The sequence below is a fragment of the Bos indicus x Bos taurus genome, chromosome 10 (genome assembly GCF_003369695.1).
Source record: "Bos indicus x Bos taurus breed Angus x Brahman F1 hybrid chromosome 10, Bos_hybrid_MaternalHap_v2.0, whole genome shotgun sequence".
Lineage (NCBI taxonomy): Eukaryota > Metazoa > Chordata > Mammalia > Artiodactyla > Bovidae > Bos > Bos indicus x Bos taurus.
In genome coordinates this window covers 41963721-41979388 of record NC_040085.1, presented here as the reverse complement: position 1 = coordinate 41979388, position 15668 = coordinate 41963721, and the positions used below count along the sequence as shown (strand labels likewise).

The following is a 15668-nucleotide window of genomic DNA, read 5'->3' as shown; positions in this document are numbered from 1 at the left end:
AGGCAGCAGAAAATCACAGAGAAAGAACACATCAGGACAGGTTTTGCAAACAGAAAGGAGTTTGAAATGGTTAAATCATGAGGAGAATAACAAGAACGAAGGTTTGATAAGAAAAAAAGCAGGGGAAAGTTGAAGCTTCTTATGCCATACCAAAAACCAAAAGTAAAACCAAATGCCTATGGGCTTGGTGTCCTGAAATTCATACCCTGAAACACAACAAAATTTGCTTTCCAAACTGTAATACACAACACTAATAACAGCTATCACTTGCTAAGTACTCACCTCTGTGTAGGATGTGTGGTAACAGATTTACATGGACTAGCTCAGTTAACTCTCCTAACAATACTTTGACGTAAAAACTTTATTGTTCTCACTTCCCAGATGAGCAAACTGAGGTCCCAACAGACTCAGTGCCTTGCTTAGTGTTTTCCATGTGGAAAACCACTGCTGTTAATTACTACCTTTGAGAAAGCAATACACAGGGCAAGGCTTCTTAACTATCCCCTTATTTTAGCACTGTTTCAGGCATAATGTGATCCAGGGGAAATAATTCTAGCAAATGTTTTGCTTTTAGAAAACAATTCATAGAATAGGCAAAGATTTCTTAAATAGAAAATAAAAAGCCCTCATCATTTAAAAAATATGTATTAGAGTTCATTAAAAGTAACTAATTCTATAAACAGAAGGCCCATTAAGAGTGAAAAGGTAAACCACAGATAGAGAGAAGACATTTCTACACACATACTAACATGTATACATATAGCAAACGTAACCAGCAAAGGGCTCCTATCCAGAATGAATAAATAATTCCTATACACCAATTAGAAAAAAAGACCACACCTTAATAAAAATGGTCAACAGACTCGAATGTGTGAGTAGTTGCTCAGTCGTATTTGACTCTTTGCAACCCCATGGACTGCAGCCTGCCAGGCTCCCCTGTCCATAGAATTTTCCAGGCAACAATTCTGGAGTGGGTTTGCCATTTCCTTCTCTAGAGGAATCTTCCCGACCCAGGGATCGAACCTGCATCTCTTTCGTCTCCTGCACTCGCAGGTGGATTCTTTACCACTGAGCACCTAGGAAGCCCCATACTACACTTGATCTTAGTCAAAAGGCTGAGAAAACTTGAATGACCATGTCGAAAAAGAGAATATCCGAATAACCAATAAGCATATGAAAAGATACTCAATTTCATTAGTTACCAAGGAATAAATAAAAACCAAAGACTGACAATGGTCTTCTTGGTGAGAATGTGAAAAAACTGGAACTCTCATACCCAGCTGGTAGCAAAGTAAATTGATTCAACCACATGGAAAACTGATCAGTATAACCTGGCGTAAGTTACTGAAGCTAAATGTAAGCTAACATATAAGCCAGTAATTCTACTCTGAGTTGTATGTTCAGAACAAAAAAAGTAATATAACTGTACCAAAAGATTGTGCAATAACTTTCATAAAAACTTTACTCATGATAGTCAAAAACTGGAAACAGGAATAAAAGGAACAAACTAGTGCTAGATACTCCAATGGATGAATCCCACAAACAAAATGTTTAATGAAAGAAGCCAAACATGAAAAAATTTTTCTATGATTCCATTTATATGAAATTCAAAAAGAGGGAAAACTACTCTATCTACGGTATTACAAACTAGAATGGCAGTAAATTCTGGGTAGATCTTAGGGGAGGGTGGGAGTTTGGTACTGACCAGGAAAGGGCATAGGGAGGGCTCTAGGGTGCAGTGCTGGAAATGTTTTATATCTTAATCTTGGTGATTACACCAGTGTAGCCATATATAAATAAGTTCACTGAATTTACACTTTACTATATGTGTTAACATATTGTAAAAAAATAAGACACCCCTCCCTAGTTTTTTTGTTGTGTGTGTGTGTGTGTGTGTTGTTGTTATTGTTGTTTTTGAGATACAACTGACTTAAATTATTGAACGCAAATCCAAAGCTGGTGCTCCGTGACAACCTGGAGGGGACAGGGTGGGAAGGAAGGTGGGAGGGGGTGCAGGAGGGAGGGGACACATGTATGCCTACGGCCAATTCATGTTGATGTATGGCAATAACCATCACAATATTGTAAAGTAACTATCCTCCAATTAAAATTTTAAAATATTGTATTAGTTTTAGGTAAAAAAAAAAAAAAAAAGAACAGCTCTTTAAAATCAAAAAAAAATACAGTGGTATACCATTTTTTCACTCAGCAAATTGGCAAAAATTTTTAAATCTGATAATATGCTGTGTTAGAAAAGGCACAGAAAAACAACCTGATGGGAGTACAAAACACTCATGCTCATTTTGCGTATAAGCTCTATGAGGTTCAACTGTCAAAACAATAAGTGAAATTAAATTTTATTACATGTACTAATTAAATTATTATTTTAACAAAAACTAAATACTCTTTTATCCAGTAGTCCTGGTATTTTTCCAACAGATAAACATGTACTTGTAAAAGTGTATGCACTAGAATAATTAATGCAACATAATAAAAGTGAAAGACTGAAATAAACCTGACATGTCCATTAATAGGGACTTTATAAATTATGATACTTCAATAGAATACCAAGCATCCATTAAAAAGAATGAGTTAGATCTATACACAGCATATATACAGATATGGAATGAACACCAAGATACACTATGTATGTGTACATGCTGCTAAGTCATGTCAGTTGTGTCCTACTCTTTGCACCCCCATGAACTGTAGCCTGTCAGGCTCCTCTGTCCATGGGATTCTCAAGGCATGAATATTGGAGTGGGTTACCATGCCCTCTTTTAGGCTATGTGTATATACATACATATAAAACAGCTTAGAAAATAAGTCTGGCAGTTACTTTGCCTTAAGTTAAAGGGCCACTGTATCTAATAATTTAAATCCTCTTGCATTTATATTGCAGTACAATTTTTTCCGTATCTTTGTTTATCAACCACCTCAGTTTTTACATCTATATTACTAGTGTGTGCATGCTCAGTTATGTTCGACTCTTTGAGACTCCATGGACTACAGCCTATGAGGTTCCTCTGTCCATGGGATTTTCCAGGCATGAATACTGGATTGGGTTGCCATTTCCTTCTCCAGGGGATCTTCCCAACCCAGGGATCAAACCTACATCTCCTGCATTGTCAGGTGGATTCTTTATCACTGAGCCTCCAGGGAAGCCCCAGGTATATTACTACTAAATCTTATTTTAAAGTCAGATTGAGTAGGCTACATAGCATACTGTCAACTTAAATTTTCTTCTTTCCTATATGTGCAAATTTAAAATTTATTCCAGGAATTCACCACTGATCTGAAACCCTTCTTTCTGGCTTCCTCCTAACTCATGCAACTTAGAAATAACTGACAGTTTGCTTAACTTAAAAGCAAACTGTCGTTTTATTCAATAGTATCTTATTTACTTTCTCGGTAATACAAACCACAGTTGTAAATATGTATTCATTTATTTCATTTTTATTGTCTGTCACCCCTACTAAATTGTGCTGCTGCTGCTGCTGCTGCTAAGTCGCTTCAGTCGTGTCCGACTCTGTGTGACCCCATGGAAGGCAGCCCACCAGGCTCCCCCGTCCCTGGGATTCTCCAGGCAAGAACACTGGAGTGGGTTGCCATTTCCATCTCCAATGCATGAAAGTGAAAAGTGAAAGTGAAGTTGCTCAGTCGTGTCCGACTCTTTGCGACCCCATGGACTGCAGCCCACCAGGCTCCTCCACCCATGGGATTTTCCAGGCAAAAGTACTGGAGTGGGGTGCCATTGCCTTCTCCTACTAAATTGTAAATAACTTATATTATGCCACCTATTGTTAGCCTCTTACCTGTCTCCTGTATTCTCGGTTTTACTTTATTCAAATCTTCAGGAGCCTCACCAAGATTTTCTGCTAGTATTCTAAATAAAAGATTAAGATCTTCTTGATTTAGATTAACCTGTGAAATACAATGTTCCAAGAAAAGATAATTTCATTTTTAATGAAACAATTCTAACACAGAAAATAAATCCTTAGTAACAAAACACTAAGGACCGAATAATCTTAATGATGACTAAAAAATTATATAATCACTATACACTCAAGTATTTCACTACTTATTTCATGTCAAAGTGAAGACAGTGTCTGAGAAAAACAGTATGATTTATGAGTCAGTATTAGTTTCATCTACTTAATATGATTCTCAGTGAAAGTTAATAATGATTAAAGAAATCAGATCACCTTTTTTTAAAGAAATTAATTTTGGAACATAAGTGCTACTATGCACATATAAATGCTATTTTTTAAATAATAACAATTTCAATGTAATAGAAAGGCCATCTTCAATATAAAAAATAGGGTTCATTCAATGCTATAATTATCTTATGGGTACTTAGATATCCCTAAAATAAAAGGTTGTATATATAATATATAGAAGAAATAGAATTATAATATACTGATACTAATAATTTACAAGTAGATCTTTGCTAATGTGTACATATAACAAATTTAAAAGCTAAAGAACACTTAACTAAAGATTAAATTCTACTAAAAACAATGAAGATACTGTTGGACAATATCACACTGAAATTTTTCTTACAACAATCAGTGAAAAAAAAAGTCCACATTTCATTTGGATTTATAATGAGAAAATCTTCAGAGTCTCAACTTTCAATAACAAGGTTTTCTCCACTCATCTACTCACATTCATTGACTCAAGATGTCCTTTAATTTCCACAACAGGCACCTTGTGGTACCAAGATGCAGCTAGATTCCGATTTACAAAAAACTCCAAGTTAATTGGGTGCAACAGCTGAATATCAGGATGGGAGATTCCTGGCTGGATCACTGTCCTTATGGGAAATATAATTGATATATACGCATAAACATCGGGGTAAATGCAATATATCATTGAAAAAAAAAACAGAAAGTCCAAAGTTGTTGCTCTAAATGCTGATTTGAAACACAGTGCTGTTTTAGTGTTTTCTAAACTTGATTTATAGTTAATTTAATCTACAATGCACCAGCATGAACAGATTAAAATACAGCTGACCTTTGAACTTCATGGGGCGGGGGCGCGCTAGTGGTGACAACGTTCCACTCAATCATGTAACTTTTACTTTGCCCTCCATATTTTGGTTCCTCTGTATATGCAGTTCCTCCACAACTATGGCTCCAAACAACCATGGGCTGTTAACACTGCATTATTTACCAATGGGAAAAAATCTGCTTATAAGCAGAATCATGCAGTTCAAACCCATGTTGTTCAAGGGTCAACTGTATATGATATACAATTAACCTTTTAAAAAATTTTTTTCTTTAAACAGAAGATAGATGACAACAATTTTTAAAAAGAAACTGATATCACTGACAATATGGAGGAATTATCTGTACAGTTGTTCAAGGATTCATACATACGCTGGTACAGAGATTAGAGAAAAAAGCGACATTTGAAAAGCAAGCTCTAAGTTTATAAAGCTCTTCACCAGCATTCTTTTCTTGACATGCCTTATAATCATTCCTTTTTTACTCAAGATAATTAAATATCCTTGGATGGGGTAGAAAATGATTTTAAAATGAATGGACACACTTTCAAATGTCCTCTGGTGTGAGCCCAAGAGATACATCATAACTTACACAGCACTCCTGCCAAAAATGTATAAGCTCAATTAAATCATGAGGAATCACTCAGACAAAACTGAGACTCATTCCATGAAACAACTAGACTATACTCTTCAAAACTGTCATCATCATGAAAAACAAAAGAGGGCTAAAGAACTATTACAGAATAGTCTATCAGTACAGAAATCCCCCTCCCTAGTACAAAATACAATTTAATGCCACATGTTACCATGGACTAAAGGGGAAATTCTTGGACCAACTGGTAAAATCTGAATATTGATTGCATGTGCTATGTGCTCTGCCCATGGGATTTCCCAGGCAAGAATACTGGAGTGGGCTGTCATGCCCTCCTCCAGGGGATCTTCCTGACCCAGGGATTGAATCTGCAACTCCTGCATGACAGGTAGATTCTTTACCACTGAGACAGCGGGGAAGCCCTATAGAACCCATACTGGATAATACATTATACCAATGTTAAATTTGGTAACTGTGGTGATTATGTAAGAGGATTAAAGTCCTTGCTCTTAGGAGACACATGCTAAAGCATATAGGGGCAAAGGATAAGATATCTATTCTCAAATAGTTTAGCAAAAAATGTTTTAACTTCCAGTTATGAAATAAACCTTGGGGACGTAATGTATAGGATGGTGACTATAGTTAATATCACTATATCGTATATTTGAAAGTTGCTAAGAGAGCAGATCTTGAAAGTTCTCATAATAACAACAAAAAATTTCTGGAATATGTGTGTTGACAAATGTTAACTAGACTTACTGTGGTGACCATTTTGCAATACATACAAATATCAAATTGCTACGCTGCATATCTGAAACTAGTATAATCTGTCAATTATATCTCAATAAAAATAAAATTTTTAATTTAAAATATTAAGTATATATACAGAATTAAAGCAAAGGCAAACAATTGGTGAATCCAGGTGAAGGATTATATGTGAACTCACAGTACTACTATTTTTGCAATTTGTCTGCAGGCTTGAGATTTTTCAAAATAAAAAGTTGATTTAAAGGACTTCCCTCGTGGTCCAGTGGTTAAGAACGCAGATTCACTGCATGAACGCATGCAATGGGACACGGGTCAATCCCTGGTCAGGGAACCAGGATCCCACAGGCCTTGGAGCAACTAAGCCCATGCACCGTAATCAGAGAGCCTACGCACTCCAAAGAAAATCCCGCATGACGTAACAAAGAACCCGCATGATGCAACTAAGACCCAACACAGCCAAAAAAATTAATAAATATTTTAAGATAACTGATTTAAGATACTGTTCTGTGCAACAGAAATATGTTGAGTGTGAATTTCAACAGTCATAAAACTTCACAGACAATATTAAACAACACTTGAATACGTAATTATTGAAAGAGCATTACCTAGAAAGCTTCAGTTCTGTTAGTTGCACATCCATTCTATCAATCACTGGAGGGTCTGAGTAGTTTTCACCAGATACCAGACTGAACTGATTCTGAACTCTGATTAACCCAAGATCAACCACTACTGCATTGGTGGAAATGGAAGACTGTGGGATGACTATAACTGGTGCTTTCAAATCAATATTGATGGAAACACGAAAGCTCCTCTGGGCAAAATCTTTCACACTTGTGGCGGCCTTTTCTGCAGCCTGAGCAGTAGCTGCACTCAGAGCCTCTTTCGCTGTCTGGAAATTGTTCAGGAAGTTCTGGAGACACAAAGTAAAAGGACAAATTCAAACAGGAGGATAAGCACATCATTTCTAACACCATCTTCTTTTTATTTATGTGCTAATGTTTTCCCAATAAGTAACTTTCAGTTGAGTTCTATTTTTCTAAAGTTAGGAAAGAATTACTGACTATCCATCCATATGCATGAGCTACCTGACAATGGCTAATTATAAATAGAGTTATATGGCTGAGAAACAGAGAAAAAAAATTATAATAGTTTTTACACTTGAGAATTTAGATTCACTATGTTCCAGAAAAAACAATTCCATTGTAGACAATGCTAGACAAAAATCATTAAATGATTTCAACTGTTAAAGAGAGGTTTTGACCTCTACATTAATCCATAAATAATATCAATAATCAAATCAATGCACATCCTAAATTCAAAGTTTTAAGATTGCAATCATAATTATCAGACTTGCTTAAGTACTTCTAAGTCAAAAAAATCTATATATAAATGGTGATTTTACCAGAAGTGACATGAGGAATTTATGGAGATAGACAATCTGAATACAGCCAACATTGAGTGATACCACACCATCCACCTTGGACATGTCAGTATAGGAATCCCCCTCAGTAGCATCTGGATACAAATCCAAGTTAAAATGAAAGACTTCATTTCCCATTATTGACACAGCCTGAAAAGCAGAAATGTGGATGAACAATGACAATGACAAAATAAAATCCCTATTGAAAAGTGTTTATAATCATTATAGAAACATCTTCTATCAAAATATATTTCATTACCATTTTAAAAAATAAAATATATATTAAAATAAAATCTCTCATTCACCAAAAAATATTAATGATTTACTGTCACCTACTTTTTTATGAACTGTCTTAGGATCAACATCTGTGACAATAATATTTTCCAATCTGGCAAATAGTGACTGCTTTCTTGACTGAAGAGAAAGGGAAGAATCAAGTCCTGAAAAGAAGCATATTATTTTAATTTCTATAGATACCATAATAGGATCTTAAGATTTTTCTTCTATTGCATAACTTTATTTTGTAGGTGATATTTTCATAAATTTAGCAATGTCTGAACTCCCAATTGATAAGTGCAATATTAGATATTTTTGGTTTTGTAAACAATGAAGCATATAAATTCATTAAAAAATAATTATTTGAACTTTCAACCTTGTGAAGAAACTACATCTAGTACAAACAGATTATCTTAGAATTTTAGTAAATTCTTTATACTTATATCCAGTCATTTACATGGAGACTATAAAAGTTTCATGAATCAACTTCAGATTAGTAGATACACTCCAGTTCAGAAAGAACACAGAAAAAGCCTGGTTTTCTGGGTTTTAAGTTCTACAAGAATTGTATTACACACATTCTTTACCTTTACCAGATCACAATGAGCTTATAGAGTCAGAGAAAAAATCTAGACTCATTTTAGCAGCTTTTGCCTAAAAGAACATAATGGGCTCTTAGGATTTGTTCTTCATAAGGTTGCTTTGTATTTGTACCAAGCTAAAGCATATTCACAGACCTTAAACTGAATTCTGGGTTGACACTTAGCTCAGCTCATCAGGAGCATCCCTACAAAGACATTAGTATTCCTTTCACCTCTGAGACACTTGTGTGTGCGTGCTCAGTTACTCAGCAGTGTCTGACTCTTTGTGACCCCATGGACTGCAGTGCATCAGGCTCCTCTGTCCATGAGATTCTCCAGGCTAGAATACTGGAGAGGGCTGCCATTTCCTTCTCCAGAGACAACTCTCAAAAAGGTCCAATTCACCAGTATATGTGGTTCAGCTCTTGAAGAGTTAAAAAGAAAGTATGTAGTCCAATTATGTCATAAAATAAGCCAGTTTTCAAAGCTCAGAGGCTTCCATTTGTGAATATGCTTTAGCATTGCAAAAGAAACCTTATCTTTTCAATGAATTTTAAGATCATGAGAACTTTTACCTTGAATCTTGATTTCAGCAATATTGTTCTTCTCATCGCAAACAACAACACAGAAAGCATTCAATTTGGCAAACAGCCTGAAGTGAATCATGTCACTGTCTTTAGAGGATACAACCACTGCAAACAAACAAAGCAATTCTATCACAGTGGGATTCTAGGGTTACATATTCTATGAAGGTTTCTTCCCTATATTAAGTGTTCGGCTTAAAATAATTACAGAAGTCTCAAGTTCTTAAAGATTTCAAACACTTTTTCGCTTTATATATTCTGTAGTTTGCATTTGCAATAGTGAGGTGTTACTTTTATAATGTAAAAGCAAGAAAACATTTAAATAAATATAAGGACACTGAAACTCAAGGAAGCTAAATAATGTGCCTATGGTCCCACAGTTTAAGTAGCAGAGTCAGGATCTAAACTGAGTTCTTTCTGGTTCAAAAGCTGGGCTCTTTTCCAATTCAATGATAACCTTGCATCCTGGCCCTCATGTCTGTGGGTCTTGATTTCCTTATCTGCAAAATGTTAGATATGATTAGTCTTCTATGGAGCCCATTCAGGAGCCACTAAGAAAGGAGGAAGAGCTCAAAATCAATACAGGTCTTCTTCCCTTAGTACCTTGATAAAGGCATCGCCCATCAACAACAAAATAAGAACAAAAACAGACATTAAAAAAAAAAAAAAAAACAGTATTAATCACATTTATCTAAGATATCAGGCACCCACGTATGACTTAGTTTGAAGAAAAGAACAAAAGGAGGGGAAATGGCATGTAAATGACTAACTAGATGGTCTCTAAGATTCCCCATTTGGCTCTACAATTCTAAAACCCTTTCTAACAAGAAACAACCATGTTTTTCATACCCTTCTGCAGAGCTGAATTTTTTTGCTGTTTTTCAGTAGAAACCTGTATGTCCTTGGTATCACTCATGTTTTGGCCATCTGATGGAATAATGGTTGTCAGGTAGTTAATAGAAGAGAGAAGAGCTTGTGTATGCAGCAACAGGTTTAAAGATGAAAAAGCCACCTAGAAATATTTTAGAAAGAAAATTACTTTCCCAGGCCAGCTGTACCAGTAGTCTCCATATGATGAATGCAAAAGGCTCCTAACTAGGTTTGCATCACTGCCTTATACTGCCTGGAAGGAAGGAAGAGGAAAGGAAGACTTATAACCCACAATCCTTAAATAGGGACTATATGCAGAATAAATTACACTTAGTATATTTTGGGGATCAAGATAACCTAATTACTCCACTCCCCAAGCCTAATTATCATAGAGTATATAATCTGCCAGTAATGGTCATTCTAACATTCCACATATACATGGCTTTTCTCAATCTTCAATGACTGACTATTATGATTATATAAAATATATATTAGCGCATGAAACTCCAGAATCATCATGTGTTACCCTTATGTCAATAAATTATTTCAAATGTGATATGCATGAGATTTAAATATAAAAAACACAATTAAGAGTGACTCAGTCACTGATCTTCTACCACAATTATGATCTTATCATTAAAAAAAGAATACATAACTCATAGGAAAAAATATATTTTTTAAAACAGTAACTCCAAAAAGCTAAAATAGAAAACAAACTGCTTTAAAGAATATATGATTTTCTAAAAGCAAATTGATTGTTTTTTAATCTATTTGGCTCTACCAGGTCTTAGGTGCAGCATGCAGGATATCTAGCTCCCTGACCAGGGATCAAACCCAACCCCCTGCATTGGGAGCAAGGAGTCTTAACCACTGGACCATCAGGGAAATCCCAAAGTGAAATTTTTTTTAAAAAACTCACTTTTTATTCAAAAGAATTTGTTTTCATTGCTTCAAAACACTGCTACTGCTGCTAAGTCACTTTAGTGGTGCCCGACTCTGTGTGACCCCCATAGACGGCAGCCTACCAGGCTCCACCGCCCTTGGGATTCTCCAGGCAAGAACACTGGAGTGGGTTGCCATTTCCTTCTCCAATGCATGAAAGTGAAAAGTGAAAGTGAAGTCGCTCAGTCGTGTCCGACTCTTAGCGACCCCATGAACTATAGCCTACCAGGCTCCTCCGTCCATGGGATTTCCCAGGCAAGAGTACTGGAGTGGGTTGCCATTGCCTTCTCCTTCAAAACACTAAGTGGACATAAAAATTATTAAAAGGAAGAATCAATATTTAATAGATTCTCCCACGTCTCCAAGATAAAATCTGAAACTCATTTCTCTCATTTTCTTTTTATTGTTTCCTAAAACAAAATTCTTCCTCTATTTGACTACCTTAGTGTGGCTCCAGAGTACTCAGCATCTCTCCTTATATTTCACATTCTTTCTGAGCCCTGCATTAAATGATATTGTCTGGTTTGTTCAGAATCCTGTTGGTTCTTCGTCAATTAAAGTTCCCTCATCTACAGCATTCCCTCCTTTAGAAATAATCTGGATGTGATACAGTAAGTTAAAATAAGAGCATTATTATCCTGAATCATAAACACTGAGTATGAAAAGACATTTATGAGGTTAATTTATAACTTGTAATGGTTCCTCAAAGGATACTTAGACTTCCAGAGCAGGTTATTTCCAAATAGGATGTAGTCTTTTGATAGAATTTCTTACCTTAAATGTTTGTTCAGTTTTTTCAAAGGTAGTTTGAAAACTGGGTCCATTCTTATCAGCCTAAAAAAAAAAAAAATGTTCTAAGGAAGGAATTAAGACCAAAGTAAACAAATCATTTATTTATAGTCATTAATTTATTTATATTCAGTTACAACTGTATTTTTAAATACATTATATATTTAATTTTATCATTATTTTAAGGTTACATCCAAATCCATTTATTATAAGAGTACAAATTTGTCCTCCTCCTTTAAACAGAGGAGAGCATGGCATCACTCACTTTTGGGAAATGGCTAGGGATCAGAAGGATAAACTATGAAGGCTAGAAGGTTTCAAGGTAGTCTAGCCCATCTATTAGAAGGTGAAAGAAAGGGAAAGTCACTCAGTGGTGTCCGACTCTTCACAACCCTATGGTCTATACAGTCCACTGAATTCTCCAGGACAGAATACTGGAGTGGGTAGCCTTTCCCTTCTCCAGGGGATCCTCCCAACCCAGGGATTGAACCCAGGTCTCCCGCATTGCAGGTGGATTCTTTACCAGTTAAGCCACAAGGGAAGCCCAAGAATACTGGAGTGTGTAGCCTCTCTCTTCTCCAGGGGATCTTCCCAACCCAGGGACTGAACCGAGGTCTCCTGCATTGCAGGAGGATTCTTTACCAGCTGAGTCACAAGGGAAGCCCAGCACATCTATTACCTAATGTTTAAATCCCATTAGAAAGTCTTCAATTTTAGGATATCTCCAGGAAAAGAAATCTCATTTCCTTAGAACTCCAAACTTTAGAGAACTTTGATTTAATGAGGTCTTCACACTGAATCAAAAACCCATCTCCCATCATAATTACCAACTGCTTCAAGTTCTGTCCCTCAGGAATACATAAATTCAAAGTTTTACCTCCTGTGAGAAGCCTTCTGGCTAGATCAGTATCTCTGCCTCCCCACTCCCACAGCGCTTTGTGTTCTTCCTTATTAAAGAATCAAACACATTATATTTTAATTATTGCTTACCTATCTCCCTACTGGTCTACATATTCCTTAAGAATAGAGAATGTTTTCATCTCTGTATCCCAAATGCGTAACAGAATCTGACACAAAAGACATTCAATAAATAGTTATTGAATGATCAAACAAATCAACTAATCTTGAATGAAACCAAATGCCATCAGTTCCTGCAGCATTCTTCATATAACATACTTTTGAGTCACTTCCAAACCCTGGCAGTTCTCTACTCAATCAAATCCAATTTGACTGCATCCCTTCTGAGGTAGGATACCCAGCCAAATATCACCTACACAAGCAATGAACGCAGGTGGACGAATGTCCCCCAGAAGACAGGAGGATTTATTTCATCCAGGCTTCCATCTTTGTAGACAAGAAGTCTGGCTTTGTAAAATCCTAGTCCTGTACTTGAGTGAAAGAGAAAGAAGGTGTACAAATGGAAAGAGAAACAGTAGATATCCCTGTGATTCAAAGCCATGGCACAAACAACTGCCTTTAATAATCTACTCTCATCTTTTCCCTCCCAGAGGATAGCTTAGAGTATTAAAATAAATACATAAACATTCTATGACCCTTACCTTAATGTACTCCACTTTTAAAAGATCTAACCCAGGTTTGTCAGAAGAGCTAATCAAGTGAAGTGGCTTCTTTTTAGATCCTGGATTAAAGAAAAAGAAAAAAAAAGTATTTCAAATAAACTGCTAACAGGTACTACCAGATATCCTCTATAACCTCATGAAGATATACCAGTCACTGCCTCCGGAAGCCAGGGAGGGAGACGTGATTTATCCACTGTTTTATCCATCTTTTATTATTTGCAGTCTTATAACTCCTGTTTATGAGATAGCTTAGAATTTTCCACTGGAATAATCTTCTCTAAGGGAAATAATAGCCTAGGAAATTACTGTGGATTCATTCCTTCATTCCTCAAACATCCAGTGAGTACACAAGATGTACCCTGGAATGAATAAACCATAAAAGCTACTGAGAGATTTAATTTTATGTCCCATTGTTTTAATTTTTATAACCTGATGCTGTTTCTGATATACAAACACTACTGAATTGAAAGAAAAAGGATTTCAATATTATAAGACCAGAGATAAATTCTAAATTTTGCCATTCATAAAATGCATAATCTTAAATAAGCCACTTAATCTCTCTCTATTTAACCTTCCTTTGTTAAATGGGAGTAATACGCCCTATATAATGGGGATTTATACAGACTCTCTGAGGCAGAAGATCATAGTAGTAGTTAAGAATATAGACCCTAGGGCCAGATTTCTAGGGTTTTAATCATGGTTCAGCCACTACCTAGCAGTGTGATCTTGGGTAAATTATGTAACCAATTTACAACTTCATTTCCTCTTGTGAAAGCTAGAGATAATACCATTGCCTATCTCATAGCATTGTTATAAGAGTTAAATGAGTTACTATTTATAAGATGCTTAGAACACTTCTAGGTATTATTTATTATAAATTATTACTAAATAAATATAAGTGTTTCATATACTCAAAAGTGATAATAAAGCTGTTATTGTCTATTATTTCTACTTTTATGGTTATTACCTTGAATTTCATGGTAATCCAAGCTGATTTTCTTTAAATAAGACACTGCAGTTAAATCAAATGTTCTCATTGTAGCCTCTGTTCCTAACTGAGTAACATTAAACACTAGAATTGTATCTTCTTCCTTCTGTTGTTTGGTAAATTCCAGAATCACCTAAAACAATCAGGATAGCCAAAGAGAGTACTCTGAATCATACTTAAAAACACAAAATCCTTCTTCATATATATCATCAAGACAATAATAGAAATTTTGCTTATACTCTTCTATTACAATCAAGCTATTTACCATGATTGCATGTTATCATCTTAAACTCTATGAGAATATAACTACATCTATCTAGAAATTGTGATGAAATTTTATAACCTTATTGATTTACTCTTTTAATTTAGTAAACATGGAACTACATGAATTCTTCCTTAATATGATTTTCTAAAACCTATACCTCAAAACTAAAAGTCATGTTTGGTGATAAAAGAATCATCACCATTAATGTAAAAAGTAAGACAAGGATGTTTACTATTACACTACTATTCAGATTTACTGCAGAAATGACAGTCAGTATATTTAGCCAACAAAATAAAACATATATGTTTTTAAAAACATGCAAGCTCTTTGATATCCATCAAAAGATGGAGGTCTTTGTCCCCTCCCTTAGAATTTGGGCAGGGTTATAACTGCTTCAATCAATAGAGTACAGAGTTCCATAAGGATTTCCAAAGTCAAAAAGGCCATGAAACGTCAACCTAGGCTTTCTCATTCTGGGGGAAGCTAGTTGCCAGATAAAAAGTTCAACTACCCTGAAGCTGCCATGCTCAGGAGGCCAAGAGTTGGCGCTGTGGTCAACAATCCCAGCTGAGCCCCAGTCAAGGTCCAGTACCCACTGCCAGCCTCATGACTGAGCCATCTCTGGAAGCCCTCTGAGTGTTCATTCGGGTCACTGCTACTCCAGTCAAATCTGACCAAGAGCACATGAAAGACCACATGCAAAAATTACTAAATGGGCTCTTCCAGAATTCCCAACCCACAAAACTATTAGCAAGATAAAATAATTGTTTTGGACTACTACATGTTGGGAAAACCTATAAGCCAGCCATAGTAACTAGAATAATACAAATGCCAGGGAAAAAGCAAAAGCTAATATTATCAGCTGTGATATAAACATATATCTAAGAAAATCAGAGTGTCAACTGAAAAACAGAAACAGTAAAACAGTCCTGTAAGATAATTCAATACACAACTGAGATCCAAAAATGTCAAATAAATCAGTAATTTAAATGAAAGCATTGTGGT

General features: G+C 35.6%; 1 protein-coding gene across 5 annotated transcripts in view; it reads right to left on the bottom strand.

The window, feature by feature from the left end:
* Positions 1–15668, bottom strand: part of VPS13C (vacuolar protein sorting 13 homolog C) — a 181570-nt gene that overhangs the window by 86257 nt on the left and 79645 nt on the right. For all 5 annotated transcript variants that reach the window (XM_027553850.1, XM_027553846.1, XM_027553847.1 and 2 more), the window contains 10 exons: positions 14378–14531; positions 13390–13469; positions 11816–11875; positions 10079–10241; positions 9221–9337; positions 8125–8228; positions 7771–7938; positions 6974–7278; positions 4669–4816; positions 3816–3924 (listed from right to left, as the gene is read on the bottom strand). In XM_027553850.1, coding sequence (XP_027409651.1) covers positions 3816–3924; positions 4669–4816; positions 6974–7278; positions 7771–7938; positions 8125–8228; positions 9221–9337; positions 10079–10241; positions 11816–11875; positions 13390–13469; positions 14378–14531 — 1408 coding nt within the window. The remainder of the gene's footprint in view (positions 1–3815; positions 3925–4668; positions 4817–6973; positions 7279–7770; positions 7939–8124; positions 8229–9220; positions 9338–10078; positions 10242–11815; positions 11876–13389; positions 13470–14377; positions 14532–15668) is intronic.